The sequence below is a fragment of the Copidosoma floridanum genome, unplaced genomic scaffold (assembly GCF_036245765.1).
Source record: "Copidosoma floridanum isolate Cflo_tuat_1 unplaced genomic scaffold, Cflo_Japanese_pri ptg000024l, whole genome shotgun sequence".
Taxonomy (NCBI): Eukaryota; Metazoa; Arthropoda; class Insecta; order Hymenoptera; family Encyrtidae; genus Copidosoma; species Copidosoma floridanum.
The window spans coordinates 5,965,387-5,990,350 of NW_028321901.1; the positions used below are offsets into that span (position 1 = coordinate 5,965,387).

The window sequence follows — 24,964 nt, forward strand, 5'->3', positions numbered from 1 at the left end:
TTCTTAAAATTCCAAAGCCGTTAATTATTAACTGATCTGGCTAAGACTTGCTCATGTTGTTGTTCAATACTTATATTTTCATTTTTAAAAAAATTAGTAGCGATCTGTATGCAGCTGGATAATAATAAAATCCGGGTAAAACAATCACTACTGTATTCGCGGCGTGCGCCAGTTTCAGTGAAGGGGGAATAGCCACTGCGGTGGTGGTGGCTCTCTGAGCGGAGCTTGAAAAAGAGATGGCAACTGGTTTTAAATCTTCGATGATTGCTAAAATATTATTTTCTCAGCTTCCTCTGCTCGTTAAAAGAATCCTTGTGGAATCAATTTAAGGTAGCTTGACGATATTAATCAAAGGTTATTATTGCTTATCTGGCTGCATACAGATCACTACTATTTTTTTAACAAAAATATCAGTATTGAACAACATGTGCAAGTTTGAGCTGGATCGGTTCACAATCAACAAATAAGGAATTTTAAGAAGAAAAAACTTGTTTTGGCTCCTGAGCAAGACTTTTTTTTTAATTCATAAAAAAACCAGCTTTTCAACAGAACAAAAGCCAATGTGCAAGACGTTTAAATACAAGTTATATAGTTCCATACAAGTATCTAAAAGTAGTGTCACTACAAAATCATCATAAAATTGGTCAAAATCAATATTTTTAAAAAATTTTAATGGGATACCAAATTTTAATTGTTTTTTAAATTTTCTGGCTTGGTATAAAAGGTATCACTGTTTTGTATAAGTGTTGGGACATTTTGAAACTAATGGGAACAAAAAAAAAAAAATCGTCAGCTAGTCGAAAAGTTTAAAACCGATTTTGATGAAATTTAGTGCAATTGCTAATATTATTATTAACAACAGTTTTTTGTAGGCATAGCTTCTTTTGGTAATATAAGGTATAAACTGTGTGAAAAATTTATTTTTATTTGTTTTTGTGTGATATGATACTAAAACATATAAAAATTTAAATAACACTTAATTATGCAATAATGCTATCCGTAGAAAAATTGCCCTATTAAGGAGGCTCATTTTTATAAGTCGACTTACAGAACCAGTTAAGTTATTTAATAAACATTTATTCTGCTATTACATGTATACCTGTTCAAAAGGAAGTCTTATATTTATCTTCATTTTAAGTAGAGTACAATGAAATTGTAGTAGTCTTATAGAAGTTGAAAAATTAAAATCATGTATATGAAGTTTGAGGTGGCAGGTTTATTAAAAAACTGTTCACCACTTATTAAATTGTTAATGAGAGAAAAAGAATCCTGCATACTAAGTGTATCATTAAATGTTGGAAAAAAAAATTATCGTAGAGTACTCCTTATACTATTACGAAAAGAATATCAAGATCATGAATAGTAACATGTTATGACGTTATGACAAATAAAAAAAATTTTAAGTAAGTTTTATCTAAATTAAAAAAAAAAATGTTACCTAATGATATATTAAATATCACTTTAGTTTAGTCACGTTTGCAGACGTCTTTTATGCGTACTAGTCCAAACAATTGAATTTCAGAAATGTGATCTACATTATGCACTCGTTTCAAGAACTCTTCTTGCTGTTAAAAAAAATATTATGCCTGAGCAAATCGATACACTTACTTTTGCTGAAATTTTTTCTGACAATACGATACTCACAAAATTAGTCATTAAACACACGCTCCACGGTCCTCATACAAAACCCTCTCCTCGTACGATTTGTTGTAATCAAAAGTATACACAAAATTTTGCAAATTCTTTTACAAACGTACAACATTTTAAAACACATTTCAAACAAACATTTATCTGCGATATAAAAGAACAAGTAGCATATGTGATAAACATATTTATAAAACTTACACAAAAGATAAAATTACAGTTGATAATTTGATGTTTGCACCTTCTAATACATTTTTATTGATGAAATATAAACGGTGTATTAATACTACCAATTGCTTATCTATCCAAAGCATGTAATATATTTATGACAATATTCATAGAGGTAGTGACAGTGCATACATTAAAATTTAAAAATCAAATCCCGAAGAAACAGAAACATTTAATTATATAAGTAGTTATCTTGATGCTAGCTACGTGGGTCTTATAAAATCAGCTTGGGAACTACAAGTATTTTGAATTTGTGCCAGAAGCCATACAGTTGTATATTTAGCTTTTCATGTTTAAAACGAACAAAAACTTTAGTTTGATAAAAATAGTTTAAAAAATACTATAAACCTATCAAACGCAGCGTACAGCTTGGATGTGACTAAACAAACGTGATAACTTTGGAAAATTAATAAAGTATATGAACATCTCAAAATATTGCATTTTAAATTAAAAACTTGAAGTTTTGGGAAGAAGAGAAAATGGTATGAAAAATATTACAATCGGTAGATTAAAAAAAATACCTCTGAAGGATCATGAAGGCTTTTCTTAAAACTTATTTGAAATAGTATAAATGGTGCAACATCCTTTGAAGACATTGGACCATATAACAAAATTTAGTACTTGACTTTTAAGATACTGTTGGGTTTATTCGATCGTGATTTTCAAAACGATTATGTTTTCGAAAAAGCAACTTTTCAAGGTGTCCTAATAAATTAAGACAATTTTTTTGCATGGTTGGTAATTTCAGAAAATGTTCAAGGTTATGAAATATGAAGTACAGAAAAAATACTGCAGAAGACTTCGTTGATAATAAAGATAACCGCGCTCTTTTATGTACTAACTAAATTTTAGAATTAGAAGATAAATCTTGTAAATATTTTTATTTACCTGTACCAAAACGAATTAAAGATGCACCAAATCTTATCGATAAAAAAATATCTTTCAGTATAGAAATATTTAACTTTTTGGATGTAAATTTTGATAATGATCAAAGATAATGTTTCGTACAATTTGGGAAAAAAATGATGAAATTTTTCTTATCGATAGTTCAGGAGATTTGTGAAAACTTTATTTATATTATACACTAAATTGTTAGTTTACGTCTCAGAGTAAAAAAAATAGTCAAGGGCTTGGACTGGCATAGCATCAGTATTGCTCTTTAAAAGTGTGACAAGTTATAGAACTTTTAGACTTCTGTTAGATCAAAACAATTCAAAAATCTTGTTTTTAAAATTTAAATGATAAAAAACATTTACGAAAAGATGATATGATTATTTATAATAGAGCTTTAATGTATCTAAAAAAAGCCTAAGAAATGTTTAATACCAATTCAAGAGATGTATGTAATAAGGAAATATATATTTTGTAAATAAATTAATTATTTTAGTACGAAATTTTTATTCAATTCTTCTATTGACAAAAACAGCAATAAAATTTTATTGTATAAGAAAGTAATAAATTTTATCATTTCTACTAATTTTTGAAATTAAAAAACAACTTACTTTTATTTTCTCAATATTATTTATTTAAAGTCATCATTTTAAAAATCTCAAATTCTAATTTTACATTTGTTTCTATTTTATATATTAAACGGAATGACTTTTCGTTCATGTTAGAGTAGCGGGTCTGCACGCGCAGAGCACAGAGAACAAAGCCCCACTAGTGTACACATATAAATGTCTGTATATACATAAGTATTCTGACTTATACTGACACTCTGCAAATTAAAAGCTTATTTCTGTAGACTTTTACTGACTTATGCTGTCGGTTTGCATAAGCTTTTAATTCTACAAGTATACATTGGAAAAGCATGTAGAATCTGCAGAAGTCAGTTTTTACGTGTGTACATATATTCTTCCCTCTAAGTCCCCTCACCTTCCCTCTACACAATTTTTCTTCCCCCCTCCCACGATTTTTCGACTGTTTCAATGCATTTACATTGTTTGCGTGGAATCTTTTTTATAATTTGTCTATATAATGTGACCTTAAGCCTTAATTTCTTATTTTTATTGAATTTTTCACACCGCCCAGGAGGCAACTAGACACGTACTTCATACATAATAACAATATACATAATAGTACATAATAATTGATCCAATATCTACTAGTAGTTGTTCTAATTGTTTGTAACATTGATTTGAATTTTAATTATACACTTTCCAAATCTTACAAGTCAGAAATCATTAGTAAGTAGAAAGCCCATCTATTAGCCTCCCGGGTGGTATGGAAAAATAAATAAATAAATTTTTGTGTTAAAAATACTTTTATAAAAACAAATAAATATGTTTATTGCACAGTATTAGACAAATATTATGTACTCAACTTAAGAGCTAACCTTAAGAGTGCTTTCGGTGCACCGTGGACCGTTCAAGCTCTCATTAAAACTATTCGTTCAAGAGAAAAGTTAGGTGTTTCTAGCCAAATGGACGCTAAATACACTGAAAATTTCGTCTAACAGTAGCCATATTTTTGACGTGAAAGTCCTGGATTGCAATCTCAAGACTATCGTGGCTTCGGTTGAGTTGCGTCTTGACTTACATTGTCGAGTTGTGTTCAGGGTGATTTATCTTATGGTCGAGCTCCGTCCTGATCATTAAGCTGATAAGTCATAACAATTTTTCCTTCACACTTCATCTGGGCTTTGGACTGCGAGTATAAATACTAGCGTTGTTGAAAATATTGCGATATTGTTCAACAGAAACAATTTACGAAGATAAAGACATTTTAATATTGAACGGTAGCAATCACTGTATTTACAAAAATTTTTTAGACCTTTTCTAAAGAAACTTTATGTTTGAAATTTATACATTGTGATACTTAAAACTTAATGCTTTTGAATTCGACACAGGTAAATCTTTTTTGAATATAATCTAAATGTATTGAAACCAAGAATTAAATGGTTTTGATACTTCAACATTTCTTCTCGTAAAAATGCTTCTTTGTTCTAAGTGTCTTTTAATTTGGTCTTGGAACAGTCATTTTTATATACGCTATAATCTGTACTGCTTTAATACTTTCAACAAATAGCAATAAGTTTGGCTGTGCAGAATGAGCTATCGGATTTAGAATAAAAAGATAACAAAGATAAGGCAATAGTTAAGTTACAAATGTGTTTGAGAAAGCGCATCAGTACTAATAATGACGTAGCAAAATTTTATGATTTTAAAATAATGTTTTAAACATTTTACTATTTTCTAATTTATAATTTGTTAATAGGCTCTTTTTGTGTTGAATTGTAATTAAATACTTTCACCAGAAACATTATTACAATACTAATTATAATTGATTCCAATGATTTTTCCGATTGGGAATGTACACCATATTTTGTTAGCGTCTATTTATTTATTGAAGTATTTAATCTAGAGAATACAGTATGTACATGTAGAAAATGGAAGATTATTTTTGTACTAAACAACTAACGTTTATTCTGCTGACACTTAATTTACTGTGCAAAAGGCTACATGCTTCGTGTGTCTAGTAATTATAAAAAATGATAAGTTGAGCAAAAATTAATGAACTATTAAAATGAAAAATTTTACAGTTTTTTTTAATAAATAATATTTCTTTATCTTTGCTATTTAGATGCTGTATACGGAGAATCATTGCACTAGAGGAATGAATTTAGAGTCCTTGTTTAAAATGGATTATAGCATCATTAATCTTGATTCTGATACGCTGTTGTCATTCGATTTAGAACTTAATCTTTCAGAGTTTGATATGTTTGGGGTTGGAGAAATTGAAAATCTAGAAGAAAATCAAAATGATGACAGAATGAACCTTTGGACAGAACTTCAAAGTAACAGGTAAAAAACAATCCCCTAAACTAATAGAATAAAAATGTTAACATTGTAAAATGCCTTAGATTTACGTCATTTCACTTTCATGTAAAAAAGTAATTCACAGTTATGATAACATTTATCTTGGAAATGTTTTGCAGACTTTAATTTTTTCAGCTCAAAATTTTTTTTATGCTGCATGAGGCATACAATTCACTCTCAACAAAATTTCGATTGCCAATAATTTTTGATGTCCTTGTTGAGCACCTTTCACAGTCCTCGTGATAGCTTCATTTTTATAAATACATTATTTATAAAATGTAATTCATAATTTATTTATGATAAAAAAAATCTTCTAGGTAAATTTGTAAACTAATTTTTCATTTAAATTGGTATTTACTAAATGATCATGATCTTAGTTAGACTACTGTTTCTCAACAGACACAATTTTCTAGACACCGTTTACTCATAAACATTTTTTTCTAAAAATTTCACAAATAATACAATATCTACTGAGCCTTTGAATAGACTAGGTCATTGTGCCACACTTTTTAAAACATTTTCTACGTTATACAACTTAGGTAGTCTCATTTTCGGCAGATAAATAATTATGATATTATTAGATTGTTTATTACATCGTCTCTAAGTGATCGCTGATAACTTTAAATAATCTAAAGATTATAGGAAGCTAGATTTTTACTGATAATTAAAACTGGCTGTAGATCATAAACAAGTGAGGAACGTGTTACTTTATTAGAAATACGCGCCACAAAGGAAAAGAAAATGAATTAAAATTTATTCGCAGCCTCCTAGATACCAGTGTACAGAAGGTTATGAGTTTGAAACCTTACTTTGGAATAATTTTTTTATTTCTCATTTAAATTTTTACGATTATAATGGTTGTATTTTACAGTACAATGGTATTTCTTGCTTGAGTGAATGAGACCCCCCTTTTTTTGTTTTATGATTCTATATGTGCATATGTGTTAATTTTTAGTTGCCTGATGAGGTCCGAGAAACTCGGACGAAACGTAGCAAAAACAAAATAATATATACACACTTCAACAGTTTGTATATTTGAATATGCTCACCCAAGATCCTTCAACGAAAATCCCTACATAATTTTACGTGAGCGAATTAAGATAATTTCTATACCTAATAGCAAATTATCTTCAACTATAAGATTGGGAAAAGATACCTTAGACACAGGACAGAAAACACACGTCGTACACTCAATTAAATGTCAAAAATGTTAAAAAGTGTGTATAGGCCAAAGTTCACGAAAACTTACGACCAGACTAAAAGAACATGAGAGACTACATAAAAATGAATCTGAAAAATCTGTCTTTTTTCTACATGCGAGAGAATATAACCACAGTTTCGTTCAACCACAGTTGAATACGAGCTACTAGCCTGTACACACAACAGTTAATTACGACGGTAAGATTATTGTATTAAGACGGCAAGGCTGAGTTTGAATAAAGTTAATTTGTATTCTAATAAAACTGACAGTGTAGTTCACGTAATTCTTTGTACCGTTGCACAAACTTATGTATGAGCAGTCTCGCGCAGCGGAAGTAATTATGCTAACAGATGTCATATAAGTCGTTTATAAATCTTTTATAATGACTTTTTTTTTAAATAACAGTTGGATTTAAGTATGTTAATTGTTACATTTTCATGTTATTAAAAATTTTAAAGAAAGTAGAGATCAAGTTACAGCTGACCGAGATGCATACTTGTTACTCACGTAGATGTTGCGTGTAATATCTTTTGAATGTACCGATGGTTTTGGTTAATAAATAAAATAATTTCACATCCTCCCTTTTCAATGTGAATGTTTGTTGAAATAATAATATCCTCTTTCACTAACCACCGAGAAAAACATGAACATTCGAGATATTAGTTTCAAACACTTAATTCTCTAATTAGTTATACATCTTATTTACAGTCATTTAATATTTTTCTACAAGGTGTTTTTGTAAAACCTTATTTTTGTGTGCGTAACATTCATAACTGAAAATTTATTTCTAACCGATATTTTCTATTTCTAAATTATTTGCCAATTATACAACCGCTCACAATACTCTAACGATCCACAATAGGCAGAAAACGACTATTTTTGTCAAAAAATCGTCTGACACGACAATTTGAAACCGATTTAGTTGATTTTTTTTTTAATTTAAAAAGGAGATTTTCACCTACAGTGTATCACTGCTGTTTTTTTAATAAATTCAACATAACCTAAAAAAAAAATAAATTACGTGGTATATAAAAAATAAATTAAATCTGACCTAGTCGCAAATTTTTTGTAAGATATTTACTGATTCGTATTTATCTAGCCCAGGGACAACAAATACTTTAACAGAAATATTTAAAATTTTATGGCAGTACTTTCGACTAGGTCAGATTTTTTGACAAAAACAGTTGTTTTCTGCCCACTGTGCGATCCCCCTAAAAAATCTTTTCATTTCTCGTCGATTCTCTTACATACTCCTAAGTTTATAGATTACTAGAATAAGTACTCATTTCATCCTACTAAGTAAAGTTAAACTTATGACTATTTAGAAAAATTTAATGATCTATGATAGTTTTAAAGAGGACTTGATATTTTAAAAATTTATATTTCAAAGTTGACTCAAAATTTATTAGAATCACCTGCATAAGCTTTAGTATCAGGCAAATTGCAGTGCAAGAATAAATTTATATGTTACAAGTGTCAAAAAAGCAGGCTAAATCCGAGAATCCTTTGACTGAGCCCTCGTTCATATATTTATGTAAACCCAACTCAATCTTATTTCCATTTTCGTAAGTGATGATAGTTGAATTGAACTACTAATAAATTTAATGGCTTAAAAGTGTTACCTGGCTTCTAATTTGCAAATGTCCTTTTATTCTAAAATTTGACTACGACTCTATGACATAACTTTTGCCAGTCACTATTAAATACTTGAAATGCCGGTAAAATGTAAACTAATTTAAGATATCAATAAGTTTGAGTATTATTGGAGTAAAAAATTCATACTTTCCAATTAACTTGAACGTAATGAATCCTTCCACTGTAATTATAGTGAAAAAAGACATTTATTACCTGAACATTCATGAACTTAAACCAGGGATTTCACTATCAACAGTTCCTGTTATCTGTTATGATGGATGATAACAAGATTATTGGATTAATATTAGTAATGTAATTAATTCTTTATGAAAATACGTATGATTCAGAAGTTATCATTGACCAAGTAAACATATTTATGTGTAAAGTTGTACTGTATTCATTACGCGTGCATTCATAAATTACACAGGCCCACAAAAAAAAATGTGAGTACTTTTGACCAGACATACTTTTTCTGACGTATTTTTGGACGCTAAATCTGAATCTGCAATAAAAAATGAGCCGTCCGCAAAATATTTTGGGGTTTATGAGAAAAAAACCTCATTTTTTAAGATTTTTTAAGGGTTCTTCGAAATTTAAAAGTAAAGAGAGTGAAAATAAAATCATTTTGACTTAAGAATTAATTTCTACAGGAAAAAATACATCGAAAATTATGTTATGGTTTGTTTTTTCATGAATCCACTATCCGGCGTCGAAACGACTAAAAAACCGCAAAAAGTTATAATTTGCTTCAAATTTGGTTGAAATGACATTAAAATTCAGTTTTACGCTTTTGAATAAGTTTATATATATTAAAAATACCATACTGGAAAATTTTGTGGTCGCTAATCACGAATTTGATGTCAGATTTTTTAAAAATCACTCCTAGAAGACGTTAATGAGTAAAATATGGAATAAATTGAGTGATTTTCTTGAAAATTGCTATTTTAAATACCGTTTTGAAGTTTTTTCAGGACTTGGTATGTAAAAACAAGATTAACTTGAAATTAATCATCAGTGACTCGAACAAGCCCGTGGTAAGGTATTTTGGTTATTTTTGAGATATTGTCGTATTAAATTGATTTTCGTTTACGTACACGTTTTTCATCGAAGCTTCGATATAAAGGGTTTCTATTTTATTTTCTTATTATTGCTAAATATGATACCTCATTATTATGAGCACGACCCATGCTCAAATTTGGGTGTGCAAAAACTAATCACAATTGTCACTTGCATTTGAGGCATTTTGTCTCAAGCAAGTATTAGTACTCTTTTGTTGTACTTATAAAAACCTGCTGCTACGGATTATGTTGGCCACGATGACAACTGCTCTGAAAATGGGATGTGTAGAATGATTCGTTTGGTCCAACTATTCGTAGTAACGAAACCAGCGAAGGCGCGCTAACTTGCAGGGGAGCGCTGGGATGCGAGGATGATGCCGTAGTGTGTCTGACGACGAGTTGACATTGTCCTCGTCAAAGTCAGAAAACTCATATATTTAGGCCTGGAGAGGTATGAGAGTTTTCACTCCTAGGACGGCGGACTTACCTACGATCGGAACAGGATTCTTAGCGTGTGGGGTTTACATTTAATTTATGGCACATTACAATCTTCAAGCTTTAATAAACTCTGCTGGTACGTCTGGCAATCAATTAAGTCGTAGGTGCGCAGGAAATCCAGATAACTTCTGTTACGTATGTTCTGTATGTATCGAGATCAAAAGCAGAAAAAAAATTACAGAGTCCATAAAACATTTATATAGGATATGCTTTGATGGTGACATTTCACAGCAAGATAAAACGTGGGTCCCCTATGATGTCTGTGGTTCATGTTACACGATAAAGAATCGAGTAAGTTCAAATCAGGACAAAGCTAGATTAAACTTTAAGACACCTACAAACTGGAAAGAAGCAGGAGATGAAAACGATTGCTATTTTTGTTTAACAAAAATAGAATGTAACAGTTAAATTTAGAAAGAAAACTATAGTTTATCCTAGTGTTCGGAGCTTTGAGATTACACAAAAAGTATTTCTGGAAGCCTACGAGAGGTAAGAGTCACGAGATAGTTTGACAGTAGGTTTGGACGCTTTAAATGCAGATGACGACTCGACAAATTAAATAAACAAAAAAGAATCTGGCAACAATGATAACGGCAAAAAGATAAAAGCGATTGACTATTTTGTTTAATAAAATTAGATCGTAATGAATTATACTTAAACAATATATTTACAAGAAGCTTAGAAAAAGTCAAGAAATATAGAACAAAAGCCTATTTGTTAATTTGTTAAATTAAATTAACAAAAAACAATCTGGCAACAATGATAACGCAACCGATGAGGAGGATTTATAAGAATCCTCCTCAAGTGAAGAAAATCTTTCTTTATACAGCGATGAAGAGTATGTTCCTGTTGGTAAACAGCGAACTGTTAAAAAATTTTATCAAAAAAGTCTCGATGATTTAATTAGAAAGATTGGTTTATCTAAAGAACAGTCATAATTACTAGCATCAGAATTAAAGAGAAGAAATATGTTGACAAAGGGTACAAAAGTAAGCACATACCGTAATCAAGAGGAAAACTTCCGTAAATATTTTAAGGAAGATTCAAATCTAGAATACTGCACTGATGTAAAAGGACTTATAGATAAATTTAAACCAAACGTTTACAAATCTGAAAATTGGCGAATATTCATTAGTTCATCAAAGCGCAGCCTTAAAGCTGTTCTTCTTCACATTACAAACAAGTATGCTCCTATACCGTTAGCACATTCAACCGTACTGAAAGAGGAATATTGTAATCTTGAATTGCTCTTGACGAAAATAAAACACGAGGACCACAACTGGAAAATATGTGGGGATTTGAAAATTCTATCTATGATACTTGGATAACAATCTGGATTTATAAATTACCCTTGTTATTTGTGTATGTTCGATAGTAGAGATAGAACATATCACTATAGAAAAAAAATGTGGCCACCAAGAGAATCATTTGAACCTGGAAAACAGAATATTCTTAAAGAACCTTTCGTGGATCCGTCCAAAATTTTGATACCTCCTCTCCATATAAAACTTAGTTTGATGAAACAATTAGTGAAGGCATTAGATAAAGATGGCCAATGTTTCAAATACGTAGGAAAAGTATTTCATCAGAAATCAGATGCTAAATTTAAGGAAGGAATTTTTGACGGTCCTGAAATTCGTACTTTATTTAGAGATGAAAACTTTGACACAACTATAAATGATGTTGAGAAAGCGGCATGGTCAAGCTTTAAAGAGGTGTCGACAAAATTTTTGAGTAACACCAAAGACGTGAATTACATAAATATTGTGAAAACAATGGTACGTAACTTCCAGAGATTAGGCTGCCTAATGAGTTTCAAACTTCATTTTCTTGATTCACATATTGATAAATTTCCTGAAAATAACGGTGACTTTAGTGAAGAGCAAGGTGAAAGGTTTTGCCAAGACTTAAAAGAATTTAAACGCAGATTTTAAGGAAAGTGGAAAATAAATATGTTAGCAGATTACTGCTGGATGATAAAAAGACATGTCACTCCAAGAAGAGGACAAAAACGTGGCAGAAACCCTTTATATCGAAGCTTCGATGAAAAACGTGTACGTAAACGAAAATCAATTTAATACGACAATATCTCAAAAATAACCAAAATACCTTACCACGGGCTTGTTCGAGTCAATGATGATCAATTTCAAGCTCAATTTATACTTCAAATTCCAAGTTAATCTTGTTTTTACATACCAAGCCGTGAAAAAACTTCAAAACGGTATTTAAAATAGCTGTTGACACTTTAAGTCAATCGAATTATTGACTATCATACGTGGAGCAACTGCCACAAATTTTGCCATGGTTGATAGTAAAGGAAAGGAAAACGAAATAAACTGCAAGAACAATTTTCTTAACTCATGAAACGAAATTGACTTTATTTGTTTTACCTTTCGAAAGGTCTCGAATAATATAGTTGTCTGGCCGCTCGCAAAACACTCACCTCCTATCTCTTCTTAGTAAATTTACAAAATACCTGCGCTGTGTTACTAATCTCGCTCGCAGATGTTGAGGTGAGACGAAGGCCTCGATTTGACGAAGAAAAAACGATGTATTTGTTGGTGCCTCCAAAAGGCTGCTCGTTGCTGATGAAGTCCACGGCAATTGATAAGTTGTAGTTTTGTCGCTTTCTCGAATCTCCAAGTTTGAAGAAGAGTCGACTCCGTGGCTTCCCAGTCGCCAGAACAGAACAGAAAAACTGAACTCGAATACGCTTCGCACCATCGACTACCTCAAGAAATTTTCTCCCACGCACAAGGAAAAGCGAGCTATCCTTGTCTAGTTGATACCTAACAACACACAGACTCACACGGAGAGAGCATACTTACTACTCAAATTACAAATTTACTCTCTACTCTTACATCTCTCTCTCTCTCTCTCTTTCTCATACATCCGAACAATAGCCATTTTCAAGAAAATCACTAAACTTATTCCATATTTTACTCATTAAAGAGTAATACGAAAAAAAAATGTTGTCAGGTGTTCTGACGGCAGCCGTAAACAACCAAGTTTTCTTCCGTGCCGGGGAGATGACCGTGTCACCGTACTCATATATGTTAAAAAAAAGATTTATAAGATAGAAAGTAGGTGGAAAATGTTCCAACGATTAGTGTAGTGTTTCCTGAAATAATTTATTCATAAATAGTGTCATGAAAACAACTTTGATAATTTAAAATTGCGCATCCCACATTATCTCACAAGTAAGATACTGATGAGCCAATTCTGGACGGTGTGTCCCGACTTACCTTAACGTTTTTTACTCCTTAAGGTATTATTGGACACATCATATCTTCGCGAGGCACAACTTTCATTTTTTAGTCAATACAGTAAAAAAGTACTAGTTAATTAACTTTTTTCACTTTAATTAAACAGTTAAGTGTATTATTAGATCAAGGGGAACAGTTTTCACGTAAAATTCAAGTGTAATTAGTCAATTGAAGGTGTATGCAACATGTAAACAGCCACAACAGAATTAACATCCCATCAACCACTTTCAGACTCTTAAATCAAGCATCCTACCGTTGAAAAACTGTTAACTAGTGCTATACAATTTAATACTTCTCAAGGTACACCAGTTGTATCGCCTTCTTCGTCGATGTCAAAAATACATGCTCTCACGACTGATGATCCTTGTGGTTTGTAAAATTATAACTTCCTAATTATACGAAAGCAAGTAAGTACATAAATATTTAATGTATAATTATTCACAGTACCTGTTGATGTATTAAACAGTCATAATTCCGAAACAAACACTAACAATCACACTTTTGATCGTCAATCAAGTAAAAATATTGATTCACCAGCAAAAAGCACACCTATCGAGAGTGATGCCACATTTAAAAACCAAGCCTTACCAAACAACAGTAATATTAGCAGCCAGGACGATATTCAGAATGGTAAAAAGTGTTGTTTGGTTTTATACAGAACAACTCAAATGGTCGGATAAAAGCTATAATTATTTAAATGTTTTAGATTCACCCAATACAAGTGTGTCAACAGAAATAAAATCGTCTCTTCCAGTTCCAAAGTTCATTCCCAAAAAGAGAAAATTAGACGTAGCCCCAGCTTGTACTGTAGATGAGTTGGTTGAACGGTTAGAAAAGAAAGAAACGGAAAAGAAATTAAAGGAACAAAAAGTATTACAGAATAAACGAGAAAGAGCAAAAGCTAGAAATATAAAAGAAAAAGAATCAATTTTAAATAAAAGTTTACAAGAAAAAAAAAGTCTCTAATCAAACAAAAAAAAGACATTTTTAAAAAAATAAAAGAAAGTAAGAACGCAATAAAATTGGAAGAAAATGAAGAAAACAGACAAAAGTTGAAAACAGATATACATAATTACGAAAAACAAGTTGATAAAATAAGACGAACCTTGGTTATTCACAAAATGGAAGTTTTACAATCAAAACTTGAAATAAAACAAGAAGTTTTGCCTAACTAATTTTTTTTGATATTTTGTCACTTATTGGACGTTTAACTGAATAAAATTAAGATTAAAATCTTGCACAAAATGACTTTTCGTTGGTTTTTATATTTCTTGAGAAAAGTCGATTTGTTAAACTACTTAATAATTTTAAAACTGATCAAAATATAAAATACACTCTCTTAGAACAAAGATTTTACTTGTGTCCTGACTTAACTTAATAGGTGTCCAGAATAAGCTGAAATCTGGCGTACATATGTCCCGCAAAGGCTTAATTACAAAAAAATTTATAATAACATAATTTTTAACATTTAAAAAAGCACTACATTTTTTTTTTTTTACTTAAAATACCGTTTGACTACAGGGAAAATCTTTTTAAAAAATTCTAAAAAATAAGGGACATTAAAAAAAGTGGAGATGAAAATTTTGCTATTGAAAAGTGTCCCGAATTACCTAAATTTACCTTATGAAGTTGGCTTACCATGAAAAAAAAATTTTAGGAAACGATCATGAGTCAGCTGAGTGCCATTTTATAATTTGGCAGCGGTTTTTTATTATTCATTCTAGTTATATGAGTGTAATAAATCATGAAATATTCAATAACAATTCTTGTAACTTTATTAACTGTGTCTATTGCGACTTTCAAAATATTGAGTAGGGATTTTGAGTAACAATAACTGTAGCTAATCTTATATGGGTCAAAAGACAATTACTATGAAAAAATATATATTTTAAAATAAAATGGATGTGTCTTAATGAGTTATATGCCAATAATAATATTTTTTACTAAATAATATGCAGTAGTATACAAAGTATAAGTACCTCCATTTTGAATCTATTATTATACAACCCATAAGAGTGTTTAACAGATTAAATCGATTAATATAAATTTCTGGCGGTATTTAATAATAACTCATTTTTAATAATAATCAATATTTATTATTCAACAACTGTTGAAGAAAAAGTGAGAAAAATGTCTCTATTTAAAAACATGGTCACTATACATAAATTAAAAAGTGTCTTCAAAGAAAAATTGCATCCTAACGAATTTCAGTAAATACGTCGTCATATAGGTAAAGACCAATTTAATTTCTTGACTTTACTAAACTTATTTGTTACTTGGAAATATTATTTTAAGTCTCATTTCAATTCTTTTCTTATTTTTTTAGACTGTGATGAAACAGATTACTGTAAGCAAGCATGATATTTAATTTTTTTTTATAACGTCTACTTAAATTTATTTATTTAAATAATTTTTGTCAACAAAAACAATTTGAAGTGCATGATGTATAGATAAATAAAGTTAAGCTGAATCTTATACATGTAATGTTATGTCATTACAATAACTCAGTGCAGTTTAGTGTTTTTTTTCTGCAGAGTATTAACATAAAAATCTTGAATTTTTCTGTCATCTGTTGTACTGAAGATAGCTATAACCTAATTAACTTTTTAAGAATTGTATTGTTACATCCCTCCACTTTGTTTTATAAAAACAACGATAACTTAAGCTGTTGCCTATTGCCATCTAATAGACGCTGAGAGCCCAAATTTTATTTTATTTTTTTCTAGGTTTTTGCAAGGAATTATTCTTACGAATAGTAGAATTTAACATAGGTAAGTTTATAATCTGGAATAGGAGTCCTAATCATCCGATAATGTTCAGTTTTTTATTGATAAATGATAAAAATTTATCTATGAGTTAAGAAGTCAGTATTACAAAAATACATTATTTATTTTCAAAAGAATACGTTTTGCGATGTCAAGATTAGAAACTCACTATTAGGATCACAAGAATTATCAATTTCTCCTTTTAAAAATTGCAGTAAGTCCTGAAAAAAGTCGACTGAGCGTTTTAAGGTGACAGATCCATTACTTCTACCATCGCTAATGGATAATCCCAAATTATAAAGTTCTTTATCTGTAAAGTGCTTAGTATTGTAGTGCGAACAATAAACATTCATAAATCTTAAATATTCTTTTTCTAATCACTATTCATTACAAGCTGTCGAGCTACTTGTTTTTGTTGATACTGATCGTCTCGCAATAATATTGCCTTTATTCCAGAACCTCTTGATAACTTTTTTGTGTGCAATGTAATAATCGAAATATATTGATTTTTTAATGTTTAAAATTAAAAAAAAATTTTCTTACAATACAAACATACATGTAAAGTTAACTTAATCATTATTTTTATTCTATAGCGTTTGGATACTTCCTCTGAATGGCATTCAATATATCAGAAAAATAATTTTAAATCAGCGATTCTGTATTTCCAATAAACAATAATATTGTCACAACCAGTTATAAATATTATCTTTCATGTTGAAAAAATTCTATATTTATTTTTTCTTATTAGTTAAAGTAATGCCAAAGTACTTACGTAACTACAAAAGTAGGTCATAAAATTTATGTTAACTTGTATTTAAAGATTATATCACAGAATCTGCATCGTAATTATACGACTGTTAATTTTGGTGCCATTAACCGCGGGGTTGCTGCCACAAGTATTCTTTTAATTTCTATGTTACGCCATTTACGCTCATTCAATTTTTTTACACACAAATTAATACGAGTATTGATTTTTCTAGTTTTGAGGCTCAAAATAATTTTAATCAAAAACGAATGAAATGCAAATACACTATTTGTATACTTGACTGTTGAGCCTATACAATTTTTTTATTCATAATAACAATCTACATTATTTTTTTACCATGGGCAAAAAGTACAACTGTCGCTTTGCGCTCTCGGGCAACACTTTGCGCCCTTGTAATCACTTTGGGCCCACAGGCAGAAAAGTTTTTTGCACCCTCTGGACCCAAAGTACTTTTCTGTCCTAGAGCCCACAGTAATTTACTGGTCGTAAAGTGTGCCCATGGGCATAAATATTTATAAGCTAAAAATGTTTAAACTTCAATAATATCATAGCAATTATTGTGTTAATCGTAATAATTTAAAAATCAATTAAAAAAGAAAATATTTAAGCTTAGCTTGAGATCAGTTAAGAAATAAAAATATGCTTCATCTTTTATTTATATAAAGCACCTTCTACATACTCGTGTCATGATCAGGCTTATTGTTTTACGGTCTTACCTTTTTTATACAAAATGTCATTCTTGGATTTTCTAGTTTCGGCCCTGAATCATATTTAGTTCTCTTATTTTACGCTAGTATAAGTGATTATTTATATCACCAAATTATTGAAACTCAACAATTGAAATGAATTATCATATTATAATTACTATTACTAGTCGCACTGCTGCTTCAGCATCTCTAATACTTCGTGCAGTCCTTCTAGTCGCCCATTCAACTGCATGGATCTCAATTCGTGACTAGATGGATTGGTTTCTGCTCACTTTTTATCGCCGAAATCACTTTTGATGGGTTTCTTATAGGCTCCTGAAGTGGGAAAGAGAGGGGCCTTAAGTTAAGAAATACTACAGTTTAACAATCTACTTAATAATCAATGTTTAAAGCAGGAGTCATAGGCAGGGATGATGATGATGACCCACATTTAGCAAGTTAATAACAATAATGTTCTGTATGATTTACACAGTTTGATTGAATTTTGTTAAATACACTTGTGAGCTTCAACAGATAAATTCCACTAAAAATTAATTTTTTAATTATAATAATTTTACAGCACGATCAAATCGTTTTCGTACACCATAGTGGAACAATATACATATTATTAATAACAAACATAGCCTAAATTGTAATCTTGTTAAAAAACTGTCACTGTTTCAAATGTAAAGGAAAACGGGAAAGTCATGGCACTTCCCCCTTTTCCTGACACAGAGATGTCGAGAGAGAGTCCGCACTCTTGCCCCCAACACGGGTAACGGAATTTCCGACTCCCCAGGGCACCCTGAGCCGACTTCCTCTCCTACGACAAGCAAAGGAAACCATAGTTGACCAAACGCTACTAACATTTTAAAATACATTTACATTTAACAATAAATGGAAACTATCGGTAAATCTAAGTAAGTTAACAATATAATAGTTCGCGACGAGCACCCCACTCCTGTTTCTATAGATATACGTGTTTTAACCACAAAAACCGCTGTTGCTAATTAATCATTCATGATTATTTATTAGTCTGATCAATGCTCACGTGTACAGGTGTAACTAGTGGAAAATCTAGCAATTATTATAGTTATTAATATCTAGAATTAACTACTACTAAGACTATTATTAATACCACGAGGTACTGAACATCTATTTAATCAAACCTAAATATTAAGCGGTTTTCACCGCTCTTTTTGCATTGGGCTCGATTGAATGGGTGAACAATGTTTACTATTCGTTAATAATGATAATACCACATCTTAACGTGAATATTAAGTTATGATAAAATCTTGTAACTTTTTGATATAAAAGAGAAAGAAAGGGCATAAGTAAGTGAATCTTCCCTTCTCTTGACGCACAGAGGAGAACAAGCCGGATGTGGGATGTGCCGATTTCTGAGTGGCTAAACTAAAGCAGTTCTAGCCGATTAGATTTTCGGCTATTGTCTTTTCTTCAAAATCTTCCCCCGGCAAGTTTTCCTGCGTTTTTCGAGCCAGCGCGTGACGGAGGTCCGCTTCTCGCAATAAAAAGGCCCGGATACCCAGAGGAAAATCAGTTCGACTTGACTCGACTCGACTCGGCTCAACGATAGCCCTTCAAAGTAGACTGAGTAGTAAGAGTCCGCCTCTGCTACAACCCAGTCTACTGCGAAGCGAGGTACAGTCACAGTTTAATTTCACCCTCGACCGGTTGACTAGGTAGCTAGAGTCCGCCTCTGCTATCTCATGGTCCTCCACGAGTGTGGTTTCAAATCTTCGATCTTGGACACCCCGCACTGGTTCGCTCCGCTATATATTTTAAACCAGAAATAAAAGTAAGTCAAATTGTAATACTAAAGTGAAAGTCTTTTTTCCTTTTTTTCTCATGGTTTTAAACGTGGACGTGTTTTTGTGAGAGTTTGAAATTCGGTATCGGTAAATACCACGTTACGAGATTAAATAGACAAATTAGTTCTCGCGTAAAGTCTAGGGCAATCACATTTACTCCGGATGGTACTGGTGGATCCTAGGTGGATCCAGTCGCGAACTTAAACCATTTTGCCCCTTTGCTTAACCTCTAGAGTATAACTACCTTTGCTCGTTACGGTACTGGTAACCTCTAGATCGCGAACAGGATACAGTTCGACACATCACACCAGGTATCCTCGATAAATCCGAGGCGCGCCGCGAACGAGTGCATCGCATTATTGCTTGACAACCGCGTCGATTTAATCAAAATGGCCGTCCTCGCTCCCTTTCGAATACTCGAATAGAAAAATAACTACCCTTTAGCCCCGCGTCCCACCTACGTGCCCAGTGCGAGTACCGAGTTATTAAGCGAAAGCATAGGCTCAAATAATTCGTTGCGCCGACGTAACAAGAAATTAGGACCGTGAAATTGATGTTTTTCTTATTAACAGATTCATTGTCCGTAGAGTCCTTGAATTTATTTTAAAAATATTATTTATAATTTATTCAGACATTAAAATACTAATTCATCAATAGAAATTGATAAAGAGTAATAACTGTGATAAAAACTCCGAAGCAGGAATGCTATTAGTATGATAAAATTAAATGTATGACAAAATCATTAAATTTCTATTTATAATCGCAAACAGACGGAATTTTATATTTTCCAAAAATAACTAGCTGTAAAACACCTTCTTTTGCTTTTCATCGGCGTTCTGGTGCAAACTCTACCGTAAGTTGCAAGGTTCGTTCCATTGCCACAAAAGCTTTAGAGTCTTACTTTATAACAAATTTTTACTGTTTGAAAATACATCACATACAACAGTATTTTTTTTTAATTTTGTAGTCATAAATACATATTCCCCTACCTAATTTAGTTTTTTACAAAAGTTATGTAGCCGCCTGTATCCACTATTATCAATTTTTCTCAAATCTAAACTCAAATCATAATAAGACTGTCACGGTAATAACCGTTCATCGGGCAAGGACAAAAATCACATGTCGAAGACGTTTCTAACACTATGTGTATTGAAATTCTTAAATGTAATTCTGTCTAATCTAAGGATCTAAAACTGTTAAGGTAACCACCTAAACCTTTAAAATCACTTTTTGTGTACGTTTTGTGAGTGCCAAAAGTCGGCTTTGCAATAAGACGTCACAAGTACCTTATAATTATTTGTTAATTTTTCCAAATTTCAACCGAAGCTCTTTACGACCTGGACTATTGAATTATACTACGTAAAAAAAAATGCAAACTTGATACATTACTTCCTTACGCCGTCAAAGACAATATAATTCACAACGCTCAAACAACTTTTCAAAGATTTCAGAATCCATAAAAATAAAGCTTTTTGCAGATTACTTGGTTTCATACACATAGCAATTCGTATTACAATACTTATGTATTAAAACTATTAACAAGTATTTAAGTTAAATCATACATTCTATACAAAAAATACGATAAATTTGTTAACATGATACGATTACAGTGTCATAAATGCTTATAATATAATGGTAGATTATTACTTCTATTAAATTACATAAAAAAAACCTTTTTTGTGCGTACTGCTGAGGGTACGAATAAGAAACAGCATAATACAAATAACCTTTGGTCGAGTACACTAAGAAACGTTTTTCGCTAATTCCCTTGTCATACTCCTACAAAAAATTTGGCTTCTTCTTACCTTGTTGTTAAAGGAGTTCTCAAGCACTAACAGGATTATAAAAGACCACAAACAAGCCCTAAAAACGTGATTATTGAAAAATCCTCTAACTAATTGTAACTTCTTTCTAATCATCTCTGGTGAAAGTATTATGCTGTTTTGGAAAAATAACGTTACTCAAGTCCGATGATTTCAAATAAATAATTGATAAATGCAACATTCAAAGTTTCATTGTCGCCAGTTTAATCTCTGTTTAATTTATCAACTTCAGAAAATAAAATAAAAATTTTTTTCATGAGTCCTGAGATTTTGAGAAAAATATTAATGTCTCAAACTCTATTGTCTAAAAATGAGTTAAGGTTGAAAATTGACTCAGCAGGACTAATTTTTTTTAGCGAGGATGCAACGTGTTATTATGCTCCCATGGCCACACTTTTGGCTCTAGGCTGGCAAAATATCTTCTAGGCCCAAAGTGATTATAAGGACGCAAAGTAGCACTTGCCTGTAATAAAAATTTTATTTTTAAACGTTGAAGAAACATACTACGGATAAAAATGTGTAAAAATATACAACGACTCTAGCAAACAAAGAAACAAACAAAAACACCAGGTGTGGATCTCAACCCCCGGCAGAAGTAAAATTTCCCACTCAAGTGTTATAGAACTCGGTACAACAGAAACTAAGAAAATTAGAGTACACTTTATTTTAATGGATGTTTAATAATCCGATATAAAAATAGTTAATATTTTGATATAATTACGTATTTGAGCACGCATGCGCATAAAATAAATATACTTTAACATATTACTTATATTACGCGTAATTCACGCATTTTTAGTACTTCTGTGTATGCTATATTACATATGTATTAATACATGTATGAATTGTTGGTGATGTAATTCAGAACGCAAATTTTCACCATACTGCTCTAAAAGAAGGTACTTTTATCCCATTACATGGAACAAAAATCCTTGTATTGAAAATTACTATTCGTGCATTTGATATGACATCATATAGGTACAATAATTTCTTGTTGGAATCATTTAATCAGACAAATAAAGGTTTTTTTAAATTTTAGCTACCATAAAAGTAAAATAATCCGCTCTATCTGATTGATATTTAGAAAAACAATAGACAAAGCTATTCTCCATTGTAAAGTTGTGTTGTTTCATATAATTCGTTTCTATAGTTATTTATTATTTAATACATAAATTTACGCGTGGTAAACTAGTTTCTACTTCTATCAAAATTAATAATAAAAATATAGGTTTTTGTCACGTTACAACTATTCTTATAACACATAGAAGAGAATATAAAATAAATCAATTAATAAGTAAAACTTGTAGGACGTAACTTTGCCTTAGAGATATGGCTTATATTATTTTAAGAATTATAGCCGATTATTGTATAAATCCGAGTCATACAAAATTTTACATCGCAATAATTTTTTTTTGTGTGTGGCATTATGTTTAGTCTAGCTGGCTTTCCTTTCAAGATAAGACTGTTTTCCTAAGTTTGAGAAGTTTTATTGTAACAGAAATTCTCCAAAGATTTTGTCAACATCCGCGTGAAATTTTCAAACATGCCATACTAAATAGAAAAATTTTTGGACTTGTTTTTTTCAAGATACAGTGAAAAAACGTAAAAACTTAAGTTATGTTCGTGCAAAATCCAATCACTTTCTATTGATGCACGTCGATCATGTTGTTTTCCTTTAGAGAACCCGTTATCAAATTTCTCTTTCTTTTCGAGATACACCATTTTTTCTTATTTTTAAAGGTTGGTTGTCATATTAAACATATGTACTACTCAATGCACGTTTACTTACGCACATATATACACATAAAAAGATATATAGGAAAGAAGAACGATTTTACTATGTTTTTTCGAAGACTTCGAAGAGATCAAGCGAGGTTTTGTGTCAGGCATTATTTACCTAATAGTACTTCAGCTGTAACAGAGACCCAGCTAAGCACGTATTACAGCCACGTTACGATTTCTACCATTCAGCAGTAGATATAGATTACTATAGGTAGAGAGAGGCCATATTTTATATATATACGAGCGCGCAATGGCTCGGTGGCTGGTCTGTGTGACGGCACGCGGGAGACTGCAGGCTCGATTCCTGGCCAGTGCGACTCTCCCGAGCAAGTACCACTATGAATTTTCCCATGTGATTTTTCACCACGCAATGCTCCTCATGAAGGGAAAGGTGACCTTCTCACAGCAAAATAGGACTATCACTTGGATCCTTTGCTCTCGAGGTAGTCAATATAACATCATCAACGTACGAACGATTTACAACTGTATTCAATAATATAAAAAATGTAACCTATAATGTAACGTGTAACCATTACTTGTAATACTTAATGAATGTAATGTAACAATGTGCCTTGCTGTAACAAGACTATTAGTTATTTGTGTGGGGCATTCCACACATTCCCCTACCCCATATATAAGCCAAAATTCAACCAGTTTTCGTCGTTAATTTGATATTTCTAACTTTTTTCTGAAACCCCCTTACAGTTCCTCCACAGCCCCCTCACCATTTTTCTTGTCCCCCCACAGCCCTCCCGTACCATTTTTCTTTTCTTCTTACAACCTTTTCTATTAAGTATAAGTCATTCCTATTTTCCATATATTTAATTATAATTAGTTTTCATGATAATTCTTTTCATCTATTTTTCTATACTGCCAAGAAGGCAAATAGATGGACTGTATACAGCTTGTTGAAATATAGAATTAATGTTTAATTGTGTATTAATAATAATAAATAATATACAAAAAACTGTAATGTAATTTTATCATCAAATTGTTTTAAATAATTAATAAGAATAATGTTTTTTATTATTACACAAATCTATTAGCTTTTTTTCAAATCATTGAAGCCCTATCTCAAATAATTAAATTAACTTCTCTGAACTTTTTTTTTCTGACTTTATTTCTAAAAGGCATTCTATATTATTGAGATCTTAAGAAAGTCTTAAAGTTCTATGACTTGTCACCCCTTTTGAAAGCAAAATTGATGCTATGACAATCCATGCAATTGACATAATTTGTTTACTTTCAGAAAAAAAAAAAATTAATTAACGATTCATACAAATAAGTTTTTCCCCGCCCTCTCGGACCGTCTATAAAGAAAATATTATTTTTTTGTTCGCAAGCTGTATAAAATATTTTTTTCTGGTTATTATTTAAACTTTCATTCATCTAGTTAAACATTTCTTTTTTAAAACGTATTTCTTCATCTGAATCTTTTTTTTTACTGTCCATTTTTTTTGGTGTCGGTAAATTGAAGCATTAACTTGATATATTTTCTGATTCTAAACTTTGGTCAATATGTAAAAGAGCTAAATTATCGAAACTTAAATATATCAGATGGACTGTGTTATGGACAACGTTTACAAATCACAAAACTATTACAGTATAATACAGAAGGAGAAATAATAGCTGGAGAAAAATTTGACATAAAGTCCTTATTCCAAGAATAACCTTGAACACATAAAACATCTCAACAATATGTTTTATTTTGTATCGTTAACAATTTCCAATCGTTGTGGCTTTTGCTATAACAATAAACAAATCTCAAGGTCAAAGATTCGATAATGTAGGTTTGTATTTAAGAAAACCCTTATTTTCTCATGATCAATCAACTGTGGCCTCATCAAGATGCAAAAATAAAAATAATTTATTTATTCAAGTAGAAAAGGAAAAAATACAGAAATAAAAAATATTGTTTGGAAAGCGATTTTTACATAATAAATTGACTTCACTTGATAATTC

General features: G+C 31.0%; 1 protein-coding gene across 3 annotated transcripts in view; it reads left to right on the top strand.

The window, feature by feature from the left end:
* The window catches only part of LOC106645178 (jumeau), a 188,531-nt gene that overhangs the window by 128,886 nt on the left and 34,681 nt on the right, over positions 1–24,964 (top strand). For all 3 annotated transcript variants that reach the window (XM_089595066.1, XM_089595067.1, XM_089595065.1), the window contains one exon: positions 5,455–5,675. In XM_089595066.1, the coding sequence (XP_089451192.1) occupies positions 5,455–5,675 (221 nt within the window). The remainder of the gene's footprint in view (positions 1–5,454; positions 5,676–24,964) is intronic.